At 53.9% G+C, this 19,981-nt stretch overlaps 1 protein-coding gene across 3 annotated transcripts in view; it reads right to left on the bottom strand.

The window, feature by feature from the left end:
• The window catches only part of ASTN2 (astrotactin 2), an 855,221-nt gene that overhangs the window by 34,182 nt on the left and 801,058 nt on the right, over positions 1-19,981 (bottom strand). For all 3 annotated transcript variants that reach the window (XM_036261816.1, XM_036261817.1, XM_036261818.1), the window contains one exon: positions 17,007-17,148. In XM_036261816.1, coding sequence (XP_036117709.1) covers positions 17,007-17,148 — 142 coding nt within the window. The remainder of the gene's footprint in view (positions 1-17,006; positions 17,149-19,981) is intronic.

The raw sequence follows: 19,981 nt of genomic DNA, 5'->3' as shown, positions 1-19,981 counted from the left end.
TGGGACATTTCTAAGTGCTTGAGGGGTGGTGGAGGGAACTGTTGTTGTTAACAGGACTCTTGTCCCAGAAGGAGGACTGCCCCTTGCTCAGCTCCGCAGCTCAACCTAGTGACCAGCAAACAAAACGTCTGCCACTGGCTGGCTGTCACTGGGGCAGGTCCCTCTCACCTGGCCCAGAACCACGTTTCCAGGCTGTGGGAGACACCTAGCCCTGTCCATTCAGGGTGAACGGCTCCTTCCTCGGAGTGTCTTGATATCCAGGACATGAAGCCCTGAATGACACGGTCCCCCTCTCTGGGTTAGCCGTCATCCCACTTGCTGTGACCTCCTGGGGAGAAAGAAACCACGTGTCCTCGTCCTTCCAACCCAGCAGCCCCACACGTGATAGTGACCCTCCTAAAGACTGTCTTGCTGTTTCAGAAACAGACAGGACCAAATACTCTTAAAAATTAGAAAGCAAATAATGGGATTTTTGCCAACTGACATAGGCTTACTTATAACACCCAGAGGACAGTTGTCGCCCATAGTGGGCGCTTGGGAAATGTTGCTGAGCGTTGCTGGTCCTGCCCGGCCTGGAGCCGGCTAAGAGGGGACGAACTGAAGTGGGGTTCTCACCGATGCGCAGCAGGAGGATACTGGCTGGTCAGCCATCTCTGCACCCTCTCATCCTCCTCAGCTGGTGCTGTGGATTCCACGCTCCTTCCAGTCCCGGCCTACACTGGTCCCTCTGCCTCTCACCCAGGCCTCGGCAACAGCTGCCTTATTCGCTTCCTCCTCCAACCGGGGGCCAGTATATTAGCCAGTGATCTTCCCCAAGTGCAGTCTTGACAATGTGTCCTGAGCAGCGGGCTCAGACCCTTAACGACTCCCTTTCCCTCAAGACCAAGTCCATACGCCTCAGCCTGGCACCAAAGCCCCTTATGGTCTGAGCCCTCGCAACCTCTTCAGCCGCATCACCCACTTGGGCCCCACTGCCCCGTGATGCCCGGAGTCGGGTTTGAAATTGCTAGGCTGCCGTGCTCTTCAATAACTTTGCCCATACGGCTCGTTCTGCCTGGAAAACCACTTCCTCTTCTCTCCGTATCTTCATCCTACTGATCCCGTCCATCCTTTAACACTCAGCTAAGAGGTCACCCTTTCTGGACAGCTTTCGTGGGACTGACGGACATCCTCTCCTCTGAGCTCCCATATCGAGGGACGCGTTTCACCATGAACTCCACGGTGGCAGGGGCAATGTGCTGGTCTCTCTGGGTCCTAGAGGGTGGTGCAAAGCCACACTGAGAAACAAACACTCCAAAGCCAAAGGCATGAACAAATACCAGTGCGGAGGGGGAGGGTGCTACATCTGAGAGCACACCTGAGGGAATGCGTGTGCACGGAGGGGCCACCGCTGGCTGCTAGAAGTGTCCCGTCTCCCCAGCTGCCACCATAGCCGGTCTGTGTGATGCTGTAGAACCAGTGCACCGGTGTTATTTGGCTGCAGGCGTAGTTTGTGTGCACACCTGTCTCCTCCCAGTAGAGAAGGAAGCTCTGTAGGGCAGGCACCATGTCTCCTTCCGCCTGCGGGCCCCTCCCCATAGGCCCCACAGGAGGGGTCCAGTGCAGAGGTTCAGAGCATGGCCCTGAGGTCAGAATAGGCTAGCTAGCTCTGCCGAGACTTTGCCCAATTTATGAAACCTCTGTGGGCCTTTGTTTCTTTTTCTCTAAGGGGGGGGGGGATGTATCTGTTTCATAGGGTGATAGCTAAGATTAAATAGAATATTACACCCAGCCAGTGTGGCTCCGTGGTTGAGCGTCGATCCATGCACCAAGAGGTCGTTGGTTCGATTCCTGGTCAGGGCACATGCCCAGGTTGTGGGCCCAATCCCCAATGAGGGGCGTGCAGGAGGCGGCCAATCAATGTTCTTTCTCATTGATGTTTCTCTCTCTCTCCCTCTCTCTCTAAAAATCAATAAAGAAAAAAATTTTTTTAATATAATATTACATGCACTGATTTACCCAATAAATATGGAGCACCCCTGCCCGTGTGCGAGTGAGTATACAAAGATAAATAAAGCAGGCACCATCTTCACCCTCATAGACCATTAAGTCCAACTGGGGACAGACGAACTAGGCCATGGCAAAGCTTAATAACAGCAATGAAGGAAAAGGATGGGGAATGTAACTGAGATGACGGGTTCCAGGGAAGCTACTCTGAAGAAGCAGCTTTCAGGCCGAGAACTACAGGGTGAGTGAGAGACGCAGCATATGCCAAGGCCCTGCAGCGGAGGGAGCGCCAGAGCTGGTGTGTGGCGGCTCATCGCACGCTGGCGTGGCTTCTGCAGAGGCTCCTTATTGATCAGGACCTTGGGCTCCGGAGCCAGCCTGACTGAATTTAAATCCTGGCTCTGCCACAGACTAGCGTGTGACCTTAGGCCAGTTTCTCTACGTCTCTGGGCTTTGGTTTCCTCATCTGTGAAGTGGGGACAATAAAACACTGCCCCCACGGGGTCACTGAGAGGAAGGATGAGTTCATTTATGTCGAGCGCTTAGAACAGTGCCTGGGGTGTCAGAAACACTCCTTTAATGAGAGCTGCTCCTATGACAATTCTTGTATTTTTCCCCCGAAGTATTTACACGAATACTACTACAAAGCAGAGGGCAAACGTCTTGCCTAAAGAAGACATAGCTGGGCTGGGAGCTGAAAAAGGAGAACAGGAAGGGATGGGAGGCTGTCTAATAAAGTACCAGGAACTCAGCTGCCTCTCTGCAAACAGCACCATCCTGTGTCAAGCTCCACGGTGCCAAGGGCCCTCCTGAGATGCCTCTCGGGGACTCCCTCGGGCCTGCTGTCGCTTATCTGGCTTCGGATAAGATTACGGAGATTTCTGGAAGCACGTCTAACTCCCAGACAGTGTATTATTTAAAAAGTCACCGGATGAAAGCAAAAACAAACAAATAAAAAAACCTCTAGGGATTACCTAGATGCTTTCGTTGATGTGATATCCATCTGGAAGCGAGCAACATCGCTGCCCGTTTATCCTGCGGCCTCTGAGCGTCTTCCTGGCCTCTGTCCTCTCCCCCTGACCCAGGCCCTAGACGTGATTAAGGAAATCTCTCCGTGGGCTCAAACGACTCCACCCGCTGGAGGAGACATCTCTGGGGGCCGGCCGTGATCAGGATGAGAGGAGATGGGCGAGGCCGTGGGAGTCAGGAGGCGGCCCCCCACCCACGACCCCGTCCACAGTGAGGCAGTGCCCCAGCCCTCCTTACTGTATGACTCTGTGAATGTTTCCCAGAAAGAACGAGCAACTTCTTTTTCTGGCCGGGGCGCCTGATGAAACTCCCTGCAAACAGGGCCCCTCCCTCCCCTTCGCTCGCCTCACACATGCTCATGCAAATGAGTCCTGACCCAGCCAGGGGTCTGTGGGAAGCCTGCCAGGATCTTCGGAACAAACACGCGAAGAATGTTTTTTCATTTCTGGAGTCCCGGGGAAGAGGGACAGAGAGGGAAAGGGGGCAGCCAGTGGTGGCGGGAGAGAGGACGGATACAAACGTTCGCTGCAACGAGACTGAAGCAAATGCAAAGGGGGGAGGAAACCATCGGAATAAAGCACCTACTAGGTGTCAGGAGTTGCCATAAAGAATACTTTTTTTTTAATTTATTTTTTTATTTCACATGCACTAGAGTAGAACTGATTACTCCCACTTTTTTGGAGGCAGGAAAAAGCTCGGTCTCAAAAGTTAGGTTGTTTTTGTTTATTTCCAAAGGTTATACAACTCAACAACTCAATGGTAGAGCCAGGATTTGAACCCAGGTTTATTTAAAAGGTCAGATTCCATAATATGTTTTCACTGAGGCTGGCCTATGAGTTGTCCTTTGCCAGGTTCCCAAAGAAAACTGTGAACACGGCACCCCCACATCCTAAGTCTCTGCATCCACTCCCCCCGACGCGCCCTCTGCCGCTGGTCTGACTGCAGTCGTGACCTCTTACAGGGCTCCTGCAGCAGCCCCGAAGCCCCCTGCCCCAACCCATACTCCACAGAGGTCATGCAGAAGCCACCGCGGCCTTCTCACCGCCCTGCAGCGAATCAGGGGCTCCCAGTCCGCATGACAAGGCCCCGCGAGGCCACCTTCTCCAACCTCACAGCCTGTCTCAGCTGTCCTGAGCGTCATGCTGTCCCCTCGGTGTCCCTGCAATGTTTCGCCTCCCGGTCTGCATTCCAGCTGCTTCCTGTTGCCTGTGCTGCAGTAGCTTCCCTGACCCTGAAAGGTCGGGTCATCCATCCTCCCCAAGGTAACCATGAGAGAGTCCAGCCCCCGCGGAACGCCCACGCCCTCAGTATGGGGCGAATCGTCCTCCACCCCAGGGTGACGAGCTGCTTGTAGATGTCTCCCCAACCCCGGGCACAGCTCCTTCAATCCAAGCTGGAAGATTTTGAGTTTCGGCCACACCACGGCCTTCGTGAGGGATGTCTAAGCCTGTACAGGTGTGGACGCTGGAGCCAGACACCTGGGTTAGACTCGCGGTTCTGCCCTGGACTGATCGGGAGACCCTGGAGAAGCCGGTCAGCGTTTCTGCCTCCGCTTCCCTACGTGTAAAGTGGGGTTGGTACAGCACCTGCCTTAGAGGTTCCCTATTGAGAAGGTCCAACACGGGAGTGGACATAACCATCTGAACACCTTACGTGGCAGGTAGCACAGCTGGATACCAGGTGGGTTACAGCTGTGGGAGGCGGGCAGGGGCGTGTCCTTGTTCTGTCCCTGGCTGACAGCCACCGGTGTTTCCAGGAAGGACTGACTCCGTCCAGTCCACATGCAGTACCGACCACGGACCCTCGGTGTTCGCTGCATGGAGTACCTGCCAATGCCCGGCCACGTGCTCGGGATCCACGGATCCCTAAAACATGGCTCCTCAAACCTGCCCCCCGCGATCACTGACCGTCATAGCTCTCTGGGGTCACGACTAGATGAGAAGTGGGTTCAAATAAGCAATGGGGGGGAGGAATGAGGGAAGGCACGCCTGGTTACGTCAGACGTCTGGGAGAGACAGTCCTGTTTGCCCCAGCTTGTGTCCAAAGAGCTCCTGAGAGATGCCCGGAGGGACATGCAAGCAGCTTCACAGTGGGCAGGACATTCACGGGCCATGAGTCCCCTTCATCCCTGAAGAAGACCTGCTAGCGACACTTATGTACTTGGTGTGTTCTCGATACTGAATCCCTGCTGTGTGCTAGGCACGCTAAGCCTGGGAGCTCTGCAGGAGTTAACTGCTCTGCATCTGGTTCACAACGAGACTCTAATACAGAAGTAGCGATACCCCCACCTCACACCTGTGGAAACAGAGACCCCGGCAAAAGAAGGATCTCGTATAGCCAGGAAGTGTTAGGAGGTGGAATGGACCCCAGGACAGTCTGACTAAACACCCCAGACTCTTAGAGAGTCGGGGACCTGCGTGATTACGTCTAGGACAAGGGAGCGGTGGGCAGGCTAGCGGGGAGCCCCGGGCCCCGGGCCAGCCCAGCTCCGACGCTGGTTCTCTGAGTGCCCTTGGGCCGGCTCTCTCTCAGCCTCAGCGTCTCCTAGAAAGGAAGACGGTTCGGCCAGTGATGCTGAGGCCTCGAGCTCTATTGTGCTGTGATTCACATCGGAAAGCAGAGGGGGTGTTGGCACATGGGGGGGTCTGTCCTTGGGAGAAAGGAGAACAGAGCAGGAAGAAGATGGCAGCAGTCTGGACTCTGCCTCGCCTCTGAGTTTCTACACATCCTGGGTGGGGAGCCCCTGCACTTGCTAACACCTGTCCAGTGACGACGTCGAGACTACAACAGCGATGGTCTCCTTCGCGGATGGGGGTGGCAGTGAGCCAGGGTGGGGGCGGCATGGACCCGGCTGAGACGGTGGATGCGGGGGACAGTGAGGAGTCCCAGCCCAGGGTCTTTCCTCCCTTCAGGGGTTCCGAGAGTCCTAGAAGGTCAGCAAAGAAAGGGATGCCTCCATCCAATTCCCTGTCCGTGACGAGTAAGAAACTGAACCTCAGGAACTGAAAGCTCTTTGTCCAAGGGCCCTGGTGGATGGGCAGCAAAGCTGGGCACAGGGCCTAGTGTGGCTTGTGACCCCGCCCCGGGGCCCTCCCCATGCTGAGCTGTCTCCCTTCTTTCCCTCTAACAGGGAGATGCTACGGTACCCGGTGGGGTCAAGGCCTGGATTGGGCATCAGGACCCGTATGTGTGAATCCTGGCTCCGCCTTGACCGGGAAGCCGCTGGGGCTCTCGGGGCCTCGGCTCCTCATCCACACCCTGACAGAGCTGATCCAGAGGGGAGATTCTCCATGAAGGACATGCAGGCTACCCGTGGGCTACAAAACTGGTTTATGTAACCAGTTTAAGTTGGTTGCCAGCAAGTACTAATGAAGAGATTCCACTCAGACACCGAAACTTACTTCTTGGAACAATGTTTCAACACTGGCTTACATCCTCCCATATCAATGATGAGCTAGAGCTAAGCATCTGGGTTCATGTCCAGTTTACCACCGCGCCCTCTGCTCCCTGTTATCAAGCGTCCGGCCACGATGTCCCGCTGCCCCGGGCCTGGGACTCTCACTGCCCCTTGGGACTGCCACCCTCTGAGGGCCAGCGCTGCGATATTTTCTGACGGTGACCCGAAACGTGCCCCCCTTGCAGCCTTGCACCTCATCCTGTTCCTTGGAGTTCGAGTGAACACGCTGTGCCCTCTGACACTGCACAGCTCCTCCGAGAGTGGAAGATGGGGCCCTCCTCCCCTGTGTCTTCTTTTAGCTTGAATAAATAGTCCAGGTCCCTCGGGGACACCATTTCTAGGGCCTTCGGTGACCTGTTCTCCTCTGGAAGTCTTTCAGGGACTCAGCCATGCAGCTCAAGGTCCCACCTGCCCTCGCACGCCTGCCAGGCTGATGGGCCCACGGGCCTGCGTCCCCCGCCCCGGGCTGCGCTCCCCGCCCCCACCCCAGCGAGGCGCTCTGCTGCAGCGCTGTGTCTCCCCTCTCCCACGCTCCCGATCTGTCCTCTGCCCTCTTCATCCCGGGTCAGATTTCCCGGGCTGCCGTGACAAACAGCCACAGCCGCAGCGGCTTCCAACAGTAGAGATGTGGCCTCTCACAGCGCTGGAGGCTGGGGGTCTGAAGCCAAGGTGTCAGCAGGGCCCCTGGAAGCTCTTGGGGAGAGCCCTGCCCCGCCTCCTCCGGCTGCCGGTGGCGTCAGGCGTCGTTGTCTTGTAGGAGCATCACTCCCGTCTCCGTCCGCCTTCCTGTGGCCTGCTCTCCAGGTGTCTCCCTGTGTCCTCTCTTCTCAGTGACACCAGGCACCCTCTGGGATTTAGGGACCACCCCAATCTGGCAGGATCCCACCTTGATGAACTCATTGCATTTGCAAAGACTCTATTACAAATAAGGTGACACCCGGAGGTGTCGGGCAGACATGAATTTGGGGGGTACTATCAAACCCAGAGCACCCCTCCTCCAGTTTCCTCAGGAAGACTTTGCAGCAGACCTGGTTGGGTTGGCAGCCCTTCCTTGGTGTGCCCCCGCCCCTGTCTTTCCCTGCAGAGTGTGACCTGGAGCGTCATATGACTGCCTGCTCTCTCTGGCCTCCCGGGCAGAGACCCTGCTCGGCTCCGTTGGTTCCGAGTCCCGAGTACCCAGCTCGGTGTGAGGCGCTCTGCAGATGCCGCCCAGCCTGTCCTCTCCCTGAGCATCCTGCACTGCAGCTGTAAGAGTGGAAGAGCTTCTTCCAGATGTTCCCAGAGCCGTGCTGGGCTCATGCTATACGCCTGGCCGAGCGCACGCGGGCTCCCATGGGAAGGGCACCTTGCTTGGATCCCCCGATGTGTAAGGACCCGCCCTTTCCTCGACCTGCACCCAGTGCTCCCCGACTCAGCTCAACACAGCCTGTGCTCCACACCAAGGCTAGAGTGGTCGCCACAGCACACAGGTTTAAGTGCAGACTGCGCTTCCTGGCTCCCCGTGGCCTGCAGGATAGTGTCCAGCGCCCCTGCCCGGCACTCAAGGCCTCGGCTCCCAGCCCTCCGCTCCCTGAGAGCTCACACGCGCCGTCTGTGCCCGGTCCCTGGGGAGCCCTGGCTGGTGTCCCATTCCTGGATGAAATCCTGATGCAGTCTGAGGAAGAGACAGCCTGCCTGAGAGTCCCCAGCAGGTTTTAGGAGCCTCACTGTCTGTGGGCTGAAAAACAGGGTTATTTTTCCTCTGTGAGTCTCTCTTGGCTTGGGACGCACAGCTGTGTTTGCTTCTGGCTTGAGGACAGTCTTCCCCTCTCTAGGGCCCCAACTGTGCACTTTGGAGAGGTCAGCATGACCCGATGGGGGATGGAATTAAGTCTGAAGTGGGTAGGCTGCCCCCTTTACCCTCACCCCTGACCCACAGGACAGGGCACCATCGCTGGGGAAAATTCACATTACACCAGGGTTTGGGGACATCAGAGGTCCTGGCCCCTGCTGAGCTCTGGGACCACACCCATCTGGCTGTTTACCCCAGAGTCAGACACTAGGCCCAGACCTTTGTGCTCCGGCAGGGGTGGGTGGGAATGCACAGGAGGGCGGACGAAGAGAGGTCCAGGTCCGAGCGAGACAGAGTCCGAGAAGTGATGAGAGAAGGAGACAGAGACAGACTCGGGCAGAGAAGCTCCATACAGAAAGACAGAATTCAGAGAGACAGAGGGAGGCAGCATACATGACCAAGACGGAGGGAGGACACGCACATAAAAGGAAAGGGAGAGAAGGAGCAGGAGACAACAGCCAGACAGACACATGACAAAATGAACAAAAGGGGACAGAAGAGGAAAGATGTTGGAAAAATGGGAGGAAGAAAGAAAGGAAGGAAGGAGAAAGGGAGGGAGGGAGGGAGGAAAGAAGGGAGGGAGGAAAGAAGGGAGGGAGGAGGGAAGGAAGGAGGGAAGAGGGAAAGAGGAAGGAAGGGAGGGAGGGAAGGGAGGGAGGGAGGGAGGGAGAGAAGGAGGGAGTGAGGGAGGGAGGGAGGGAGGGAGGGAGAGAAGGAGGGAGGGAGGGAGGGAGAGAAGGAGGGAGGGAAGGAGGAAGAGAGGAAGGGAGGGAGGAAGGGAGGGAGAGAAGGAGGGAGGAGGGAGGGAGGGAAAGAAGGGAGGAAGGAAGGGAGGGAGGGAGGAAGAAAGGAGGGAGGGAGGAGGGAGAGAGGAAGGAGGGAGGGAGGGAGGGAGAGAAGGAAGGAGGGAGGGAGGGAGGGAGGGAGGGAGGGAGGGAGGAAGGAAGGAAGAGGGAGAGAGGAAGGAAGGAAGGGAGGAAGAAAGGAGGGAGGGAGGGAGGGAGAGAAGGAAGGAGGGAGGGAGGGAGGGAGGGAGGGAGGGAGGGAGGGAGGGAGGGAGGGAGAGAGGGAGGGAGGGAGGAAGGAAGGAAGGAAGGAAGGAAGGAAGAGGGAGAGAGGAAGGAAGGAAGGAAGGAAGGAAGGAAGGAAGGAAGGAAGGAAGGAGAGAAGAAAAGACAAGGAGAGAGAATTAGAGAGGAAAGGACAGAATGTTTCCCGGAGGAGGAAGGCCAGTGGAGAGCAGGACAGGAACTGTCAAGCCCATCCTGGCTCCCTGCCCCGGTGTGTCCTGGATCAACCTTGGGCCTGGGCCTCGGCCTCAGCTCACACTGGCCCAGAGGCCGCAGCCGGGGATCCCGGGTCAGCATGCTGGGCTTCCTCTGCGCCTGTCTCCTTTCTCGGGGAGCTGCAGGTCCCCTTGGGCGCTGGTCTGGCCCATCAGGGACAGGGCTCAGAGGCCCCTAAACAAACTGGGTCCCCGAGACTGCGAAGGGGAGCAGCAAGGAGCCTGGGGCCGCGTGAAACTTCCACCGCGGCAAACCCTCTCTCTCCGGCTGCCGACTGCCAGGGGCCTGCGTCCATCGCTTGCCTCCGTTATCTCTCGAGATGCACAGACTCTGAAGTCACCCGGTCCTTTGGCATGCTCCCTCTTCTAGAAACGGAGAACCGGGGCCTGCCCAGTGGAAGCTCCTTGCCCACGGCCACGTGGCTGCGCAGGGCCGGAGGCGGCAATCCTCGGTCCCTGCCTCCCCTCCGCCGGGCAAGCACTTTGAAAACCCAGCCCTGGAGGGCTCCTGATGACTTTCATGCTGTTTCCAGTAAATTCTGCACTGATTCTTGGCACGAATTGAGGAAATGAAGAGGGTAGGGTAGGAATGTAAATAAAGGGGAACTTTGGGGTTTCATCTCATGTATAATTATAGCATCCATGGTGGTGGCCCCGGCGGCTTCTGCAATGTGCTGCCCAGGCTGTGCCCCGGCGGGGGGCGGGGCTAGCCTGGGGGTGACGAGGAACCCAGCCTTGCTCCAGCTAAGGTTCCAAGCCCCCTGGGCTTTTGGAATAGCATCTTTGGGCCAGGAGCCTGGACTTGTTTGCAGAAACTCAAGGCATTCCAGAGACACTGGAAACTACTCCGCAGAGGAGAGCTGGGGATCCTGGGGGTCCTGGGGATCCTGGGGATCTCAACAATGCACTGCGAGGGTGTCGCTGGGAGGAGCAGGGCTCCTTGTTCGGACCCAGGGTTGATCTGTCGGTGTGGCCCTTGCCAGAGCTGCAGAATTAGGGCTCAACGTGCTGCCCACCGGAGCGTTGTGAACACACAGTCGCCTGGGTAAAGTATGCAACCACGGACGGTCACACCGGAACGTTGTGAACACACAGTCGCCTGGGTAAAGTATGCAACCACGGACGGTCACACCGGAACGTTGTGAACACACAGTTGCCTGGGTAAAGTATGCAACCACGGACAGTCACACCGGAACGTTGTGAACACACAGTTGCCTGGGTAAAGTATGCAACCACGGACAGTCACACCGGAACGTTGTGAACACACAGTTGCCTGGGTAAAGTATGCAACCACGGACGGTCACACCGGAACGTTGTGAACACACAGTTGCCTGGGTAAAGTATGCAACCACGGACGGTCACACCGGAACGTTGTGAACACACAGTCGCCTGGGTAAAGTATGCAACCACGGACGGTCACACCGGAACGTTGTGAACACACAGTTGCCTGGGTAAAGTATGCAACCACGGACGGTCACACCGGAACGTTGTGAACACACAGTCGCCTGGGTAAAGTATGCAACCACGGACGGTCACAGCGCGGTTCCTCCTCCACCCACCACGGGGTCCGTGCTGACAAGGAGTTTGACACGATCTCCAGTTCTCTACATGTTTTGGGCCAGCGAGCCTCACGTCTTATGGGAAAGATCCAATTATGCTTCCATTTCACGGGTGGAAAAGACAAGCTCAGAGAGGTTGAGAGATTGGTCCCAGGCCACACAGTGGGTGGGTGTCAGAGCCCAGGCCTGATTTCCAAGGCCTAAGGAAACGATGTAGATGTGAGGTGGGGGAGGGGAGAGGCGCGTGCGTTCACAGCACTTCCGGAGGGTGCTGCCACCTGGCAGGCCCAGTGAGCACGCGGACGCTTGGGGTGCACACGGCCTGGCGGAAACGCACACCCCTCTCTCACATGCTCCGTGTCGTCCTTGCAACAACTGGCAGGAGCATAACTCATGATCTCCTCCTCTTTGCGGATGGGATGAATTAGTTCCATTTCACAGATGAGGAAGACGGGGTGCGACGCACCTCCCAGGGATCTGCAGGCTGCAATCCAGGGCTTCCGGTGCCCAGTGCTGGTTTCTTCCATCGTGAACAGGGTCGCTTGCGGATAGAAGGCCCTCTTCCTCTCGTCATTCACACCCTCACCTGGGACCTCCAGCAACTCGGCACGTGGGAGTGAACAGGACAGAGACAGCATGTGGGGGGAGGGGCGAGGGGGGTGGGGGTGGGTCAGCTTGGGTATGATCTCAGCTCTCTCTCTTCTTGTCATGTGTCTCTGGGCAAAATGCTTACTCCTTGCAGCCCTAGTTTTCTCATCTGATGATGATGATGATGATGATCCTAACAATACCGCCAGACCACAGAGGCAGGGCGAGGACTAAATGAGAGAGCACAGGTAGCATCTTCCACGGGGTTCCTGGCGGGGTGGCCGCGCCCTCAGCTGAGCATCAGGACTCCTGCTACCATGCAGGTAGCACCGGAGGCAGAGCGCGGAGACGTCGTGTGCAGCCTGCGTCCCTGCTCAGTGTGCGTCTTGGAGCGGGTTTACCCTTCCATTTCACAGAACAGAACACCAAGGCCGGGGGAGGGCGAGGAACGGGTCCAGGGTCCCACTGGGAGCCAGTGTGGGAACTGCCATCTGACTCTTGACCTCAGGCGCCTTCTGCACAAGACCTTCCCTTCTCCAGGGTCCTGCTGTTCCTTTCGCTCCTGCCCACCAACCCCACCCACCCCGGCTGAAGCGGAGCACTGGCCTCGGGCCTCCGGCCCCTCCATGGGTGCTGGCACGTGGTCGCGGTACCCAGGCTCCTTGGCCTTCCTCTCACAGAGCTGAGGCCAGGGAGGAGAGGGCAGGCCCAGGGCAAGCCTCTGAGTGTGTGGGAACGAGCCCCCACCCCAGGAATCAGGCCTGGCTGCCACTGTATGTTTGCTCAGGACCCTTTGGCAGCCGTCCACGTTCGAGAAAGGCAGGGCAGCCAAGACAAGACAGAGGCTAATTACCTTGAGTAATAGGAAATTGGGGAGCGGCAACAATAAGGGTGTCTAGGCCTCTGGCCAGGCAAGGGCTGCGGCCGCGGATGCCCAGCCTGGCCCGGCCCCTCTGCCCCGAGTGGAGATTCCCGCTCAGGGTCACCCTCAGGGTCCCACCACCCCGGGGCGCAGGAGCTGACCATGCCCGGACCTCCTGCGGACCCTCTCCCTCTGCTGCTCTTTGTTCTGCTTTCACTCAAAAGCAAAACAAATGAAACAAACAAGGAAATTCAATTTAAACGGGGCTGCTGGAGCTCCGATGTTTCTGTTTTGTTACACCAGGGTGAGCTCGGGACAGAAAATCAGCCTTGACTTTCACTCCTCCCGTTGGTCTCAACCCTGGGGCGCTGGGTAAAACTGCACGGATGGGCAGGCCGCAAAAGCAATTGCCTTTCTAGGTGGGGTGGAGAGAGGGAGCGGGGCCAGATTCAGAGAGAGAGGGGAGAGAGAGAACAAGCCAGCAGCACTCAAAGAAGAACCAGCAGAGAAACGGAGACGTACACAGACGGAGGCGAAGCGAACAACGCGGAGAAAAGCGGAGAAGGAGCGACTGGGAGAACAGCAGGCAGACCAAGACCCCGAGCTCTGCAGGAAACGCACAGATGGGGAATGAAGGGCTGGAGAGACAGGCGAGATGCAGAAAGGCACAGAAGGGCCACATAAAATGAGAGCGGTGGGGAACCTGGGAAGGCCGAAGCAAACACGCCATGGCAGGACTGTGCGTTCCTAGAACTCTCAAACGAGGTCAGCCTCACGCACCTTCATGCTGAAGATGCTGAAATGGCAAAGCAAGGACAGGAGCACCCAGCCCAAGGTCCCAGGGGCAGAAGGGGTGGTGATGGGATATCAACTCAGACGTCCTGCCTGAGAGACGAGTCTCCCACGGCTGGGCCCCCTGAACCCTCCCATCGCACCCTCTGGCAGGATGGACGAGGGCTTTGGAGCTCTCCTGTCCTTAGTTAAAACTCGGGGGTCTGGGCCCATCTCTCTTCATCCATTTCTTCCCAATGGATCCTGGATTGTCATTCTTTCCAGGGCTAGTGGGGCCCCCACCTGCCTCCTAGGGTATAGCTCCTCCAGGATTGTCCTCGGAAGAAAGAGAACCAGAAGGAAGTCAAGGAGAAGAGGAAGAAGGTAACCAACTTCCTGCAGGCCTCCTAGGAGCCAGCCATCTGGTAAACCCCGTGGGGTAAACCAGTGACCGGTCCAGAAATGGTCGCACAGAACAGTGGAAATGACTTTCCCCAGGGCAGGCTCTGGGTAGGGCAGAGCCAGGGTCTGCCCCCAGGGCAGCTTGTCCTCAGAGCCTGTGTTCCTTCCGCCACCCAAGAGGAGTAAAGCTAATTCTGGTAAGGGATCGAGCAAGCAGAACACGAGAAACCCCGGGACCGACGCTGGGGCTATTTTGAACTCGAGACCAAGTCGGTCAGACTTCAGGGCGCACAGCCGCCAGGGGGACACAAGACCGGTCCAAACGACACCTTAGCTCCTTGTCAGAAGGGCCCAGGGCTCAGGGCCATCACACAATCAATTGTGAAAAGGAAACAGAGAGGTATTCAGAGTTAGGGAGGACAGGCTCATGACAAGCACATTCTAGTTCAGGACAGAAGAACGGATGGTCCAACTTCGCGAGGTGGGGACAGGTAGGGGGTGTCAGGCAGAGAGGACAAGAGGAGGGAAAGACCTTCCTTACTTTAAAGGATGGCAGATGATTTGTCAGCTCTCAGTGTTGATGCCATAAAACATTTCACTTTCTGCGGGACGGGCCTGCAGGATTCAAGCCTGGCTTAACCCAGATCTTTAGAATGTCACCCAGAGGCTGGGCTACCACTTGTGTCTGTTACAGAAAGCACCTGCCAGGGCTCTGTCCGTCTGTGCTAAATGCTGTCTGTCCCAGCAGTGGGAGGATGGGGGCGGAGGGAGTTGAAATTCGTTACTACCACAAGAAGAGCAATAGTGATGATCGCTGACACCTATGCCCCTCCTGGGAGCTCATGACCAAGTGCCAAGCTTCTGTGCCGTATCTCAATCAATCGCCTCGGGGCCCCAGCGAGCCAGCCATGGTGGCCTCCATCTCCTCACAGAGAAGGAAATTGGGGCTCAGAAGGTTGAGAAGCTCACTCCGTGTCACACAGCTGTGAAGTGCAGAGATTTGCACCCAGGTCCATGTGCTTCCAGTGTCTGCCCTTCATGCGGTACAGCGGGACCACAGGCTGTCATCAGGAATTCTTTCAAAACTGCTACTTCCTACATATAATCGTCGTTTTTTTAGAGTTGGAGAGAAGTGTATAGTGCTTAATGTAGCCCCACACTTGTGTTTCATAGATGCAGTGCCCCTGAAGCCCAAGGGGCTGGTGTCGGCGCTTACTGAATAAGCTGCAGAGTCATGCTCTCAAGATCTGGATCCCGACTCATCACTGAAGCAAACGCCACCTCCTCTGTGAAGTCTGCCTAGATGTCCCACTGGAAGAGATCTGATAGCCTACTGTGCTTTGGGGATTCTGTGCCTAGAGCTCTCACTGTTCCCCAGTTGATTGTTTCCATTCTGCATGAAATAAAACTTGGGCCCCAACATCTATGAGGTGGTCGGTGGCAGAATCAGAGTCAGAAGGCCTCATTTTCAGCTGACAGTGACCTTCCTGAGTTTGATGCAGGAATGTGTCGGGTGTTACCAATGAGCCGGGATATGTCACATGTTCAAAAGAGCACCTCGGTCTTCAGAAAAGGCATGGTCTTCCAGAGGAAGTGGGGATAGCATGTCTTGGGGGTAAGGGAGGCTCACAGATCATGCAGGGACTAATATTTATTGAATACATACTTAGGTACTTTGCTAGGATGTTTCTTGTTTATTTTCAAGCAACTCTGCAACCTGAGTTTTATTATTTCTGTTTTACTGAGGTTCACAGAGGTACAGCAACTTACCTAAAAGTCATTTATCTAAAAATGTCAAAGCCAGACTTGAATACACAGTCTATAGCCTTTCATACCATAATTAGAAGTTATCTGAGGCTAGAACTGTTCTTACTCCCATTCATACCTGTGTTTCCTAGCAAAGTGCCAAGACACTGGGAACTCTCAAAAGATACCTGCTGAATTAGTAAATGAGTGATGGATGAGTCAATAAAAATGCAAATAAATAAAAGAATTGATGAACAAATAAGTGAATGAATGATGGAGTATAAAAGGGATGAAAAAATGGATGGATGGATGGATGGATGGATGGATGATGGATGGATGGATGGATGATGGATGGATGAATAGATGGATAGATGGATGCATGAATAGATGGATGGATGGATGGATGGATGGATGGATGGATGGATGGATGGATGGGTGGATGATGGATGGATGGATGGATGATTGAATGGCATGGATGAATGGATGGATGGATGGATGGATGGATGGATGGATGGATGATGGATGGATGGATGATGGATGGATGGATGATGATGGATGGATGGATGATGGATGGATGAATAGATGGATAGATGGATGCATGAATAGATGGATGGATGGATGGATGGATGGATGAAAGAAAGAACGAAGAGGGGGATGGGTAGAGGAATGAATGGTTGGTTGGATAGGACACATGAATGAATCACTGAGTAAGTGAATAAAAGAAAACAATGAATGAGTTGAATAACTGTACTAATTGTGATAATAATGCTCACCTTGTTAACAACTACAGGTTGGAAAGAGAGGTAGTCTAGAGTTTTCTAATTAGGGTACATGAAGAAAACTGGTCTCTAGAACTCTAAGTTATAACTAAGATATAACTTGGTTATCCAGATGTGGCAACACCCACTGAAGTGGGAAACAAAATAAACAAAAGACTGAGATGAACAGATGAGTCTCAGAATGATGTCCTTTTTCATCTCCAGAAATTTGGATGCAGCTACTCTAATGGACTCTCTGCAGAAGTGACAACACTGCTGTTACGGGACTGGCTGGATCTACGACTACAAATTTATATGTATATATATGTGTATATATACACATAGCATGTATATATACTTCACATATGCTAATAGAATACTTTTCAGAGGAGATGTCATGGAATTGAGAAAAAACACAAGGCAGGGACACCTGTCACCGCCCTCCTTGCTAACTTGCCACGTTCCCTCTCTTGGCTACAGATTCTTCATCAGCAGGAGGAATGGTTTGGAGTTGCTGGCCTCCCTGGGCCCTTCAGCACTAACCATGCATGATTCTGTGACTCATTGTGGCCACACTTCTCCAGTGGACACTTCTAAACCTTAGCGTCTCCAGATGCACACGCAGGCTGGCCTATACAATGTGGTTGGCCGGGACAAACGAGGATGCGTTGCCTCCCAGACGTAAAACCACGCTGTCTGCTTCACACTCCCCACGCACCCAGCATGTCTTACTTGTAGAGACCGTCGGGCTCCAGACACTTGAAGATGACGGAGTAGATACTGACTTCGGGGACCTCTCCATGGCTTCGACCAGCTGCTACGCAAGATGTGCCCAGGCCAGAGAGTAAGTCATCAGCAAAACTCAGGAATTCTCCTGGAGGGAGACAGAGAGAGATGAGCTCCCCAGCTCAGGCTGTGGTGAGCAGACATTCTTGCTGTTGTCCAACCCCATGAAATGCCCGCATACCATTGTTAGGAGGGCTAGTGGACAGAATAAGCCGGAAGTACGACAATGACACAGGTTAGCACACAGCCCTGTGGCTCTTTGTTTAAATGTATGCCTGAGATTTCTCAACTGTAAAGCAGGGATACTAACACCTGCCTTTACAATATTGTACCAAGGTTCAACACAGGTAAATTGCTGTATAATTAAAATGCATGAAAAGGGGCAGTCCCTTCTGCAAGTCCTTCCTTTTTGGAATTGCATTTTTCTTCCTGTATAACAAAGGAGCTGGACTAAGAACATAAAATAGGTTTCATGTCACATGGCACTAGATATATGGGGTGTTGTGTTGTGTTGTGTTGTGTTGTGTTGTGATGGACAGAGACCCGGTCCCGCTAAGGAGGTAAGAATTCCATGACTGATTAGTGATGAAGGGCATGGGACAGAGGGACAATGGACGAACCAGTGCTCTGGACACCACGCTTTCTAACTCACCTGCCCACCAGATTCTAGAAAGCAGCTGACATTTACTAGAAATGGGAATAATGCAGACGATTCGATGAAGACTGGAAAGAATGACCGATCGTTTGGAATCCTGAGATCTCGCCTTAGCCCTGTTAAGGATTTGCTGTGTAGCTTTGGGCAACTAGATGGGGATTCTCTGAGCCGTGGTTTTCTCCTCTGTAAGTGGAGGTGCTAACACCACTATTAGGATTTTTGAAAAATAAAATAAAAATGGAGATGTGCACAAAGACGAAGTTATGAGGACATGCATGGCAGCACTCTTTACACTAGCAAGAATGTAGAAACGAAATGTTCAACGATACAGAAACAGCAATATCAATTATAGCTCAATGACGCAATGGAATATTTTATGGCCCCTAAAAGTAATAGTGTAGAATGATATGAGTTACACGAAAGGATATTCATGACATATTAAGTTTATAAACAGGTTACACTATTACAAAATAATCTAATTTGGGGTGGAAATTTTACATGTGTATCTATTTAGAAAGAGAAGGAAAAAATATAGCAAATGTATAATAGCGGCTTTGTCTGGAAAGCGAGATAATGGGTACTTTTTCTCTCTTAGTTTTGCTTATCTCTATTTTTTAAAATGATCAACAATGAGCATGCATTGCTTTGGGAGCAAGAGGGGGAAAAATCAATAAAATTTACTTAAAAATAAAGTAAATGAGCCAGACCAAATGGCTTCTGAGTTCCCTTTCAATTCTAACATTGGAAGATTTCAGAGCTGGGTGGGCAGCACACACAGGCCTGCTTTGCTCTGAAATCTTCCAATGTTAGAATTGAAAGGGAACCCAGAGGCCATATACCACACAGTGAGAGATGATGTGCGGCCTCCCCACTGCCGAGTCCTCGTTCCCCGTCCTGCCTGACACAGAGGGACTCCCACTCTCTTCTCGCCGACATTCTCAGTAATACCCAAGAGGAGGACTTCCGTCCGACTCTATCTTCTCTACTTGGGTTGAAGGACAATCCGGTGTAATGGGACCATCATGGAACAGTGTCTGGGAAGACTGAGACCCGGAGAAGCCACCTGGGACTTCTGTCCCAGAGACCTGGGTGGGCAGCACACACAGGTCGCATCCTGCTAGTCCTTCAAGGGGAAGTTCACTGTCCACTCCCAAGTGGATCACGTCACCCTTGTCTGCCGGGCGTGTCCGGATGGGCCTGGGGTTCAGGGGATGACAGTTCTAAGGTGTGTTGCTCCCTGTGGTCCCGAACAACAGATATGATGGGGAGTGTTTTTGTTTTCCACTTGTTAAAAGGACGACACACACCTCACAGCCTCGGCACGTACATTCCCGAGCTCGTGTCCCGGCCAGCCTGTCCGTGACCTTCAAGCCAAGCTATCGCCAGGCAGATTGGGGACCGATTTCTGTTTCCACCATTTATTGCAAATCCCTTAACCTCTTAAAGTCTCAGTTTTCCTTTCTGTGATAAGGGACCAATAACTCTTTTACGAGTTTGAAGTCTAGAAAGAAAAGCTGAGTCTAGGAAGAAACCCTTTGTCCAGAACCAGAGGTCTTGCTAGAAAATAAAGAGGTAAATGAAACCCTTTCTTCATCACAGATTTTCACATCCCCCGTTTCTTCTGTAGGCTTCTTATGTCAGCTTCTTTCAGGGTAAAACCATAAGCCAGCAACGTGCCTCTTCTGATAGGTACCAAAGCGGAGCAACGCATGGGATAAAAAGTGGAAAAAAAAAAGGGGGGGGGAGGGGCGGACATGGGATTATTCACTGAATGGAGTGAGGGCTTTGTTTCTCTTGGTCTCTTACGAGTCCAAGTCTGGCCGCTTACACTGTTTTCTTTGCGCTTGGATCCATGTCTGTCTGCTTCGCAGTCTGTTTCCAGATAGCCATTGAAAAAGCTGGCCCTTCTCGGGGAATTCAGTATTCCGCGGCCTGGATTAATTGACTGTCTCCAGGCCAAAAGATGGTTGACATTCATTTCCAAATGGGCATAGCTTTCCTGATATTTCCACGTGTTTCAGAATAATTTAGACCGTGGACCAAAGCCCCACGGATCTTGGCGCACAGATTTAAGGTTTAGAGATTTCGTTCAAGTGGAGGAACTGGATGACGTGGAGTACGTAACTAGGCATATCAAGGGCATTATAAGGACATTCAGGTCCTCGTTGGATTTGGGACCATCTATACATAGGACCTTCAAATGAAAATAATTTAAAAGAAGAAAACTTGACACTTAGTAGCCGTTGTTTTTCCCCATTTAATCCGC

Source organism: Molossus molossus, unplaced genomic scaffold, assembly GCF_014108415.1.
Source record: "Molossus molossus isolate mMolMol1 unplaced genomic scaffold, mMolMol1.p scaffold_m16_p_14, whole genome shotgun sequence".
NCBI classification, from domain to species: domain Eukaryota; kingdom Metazoa; phylum Chordata; class Mammalia; order Chiroptera; family Molossidae; genus Molossus; species Molossus molossus.
The sequence above is the reverse complement of the archived record's forward strand: the minus strand, read 5'-3'. Positions and strand labels throughout refer to the sequence as shown.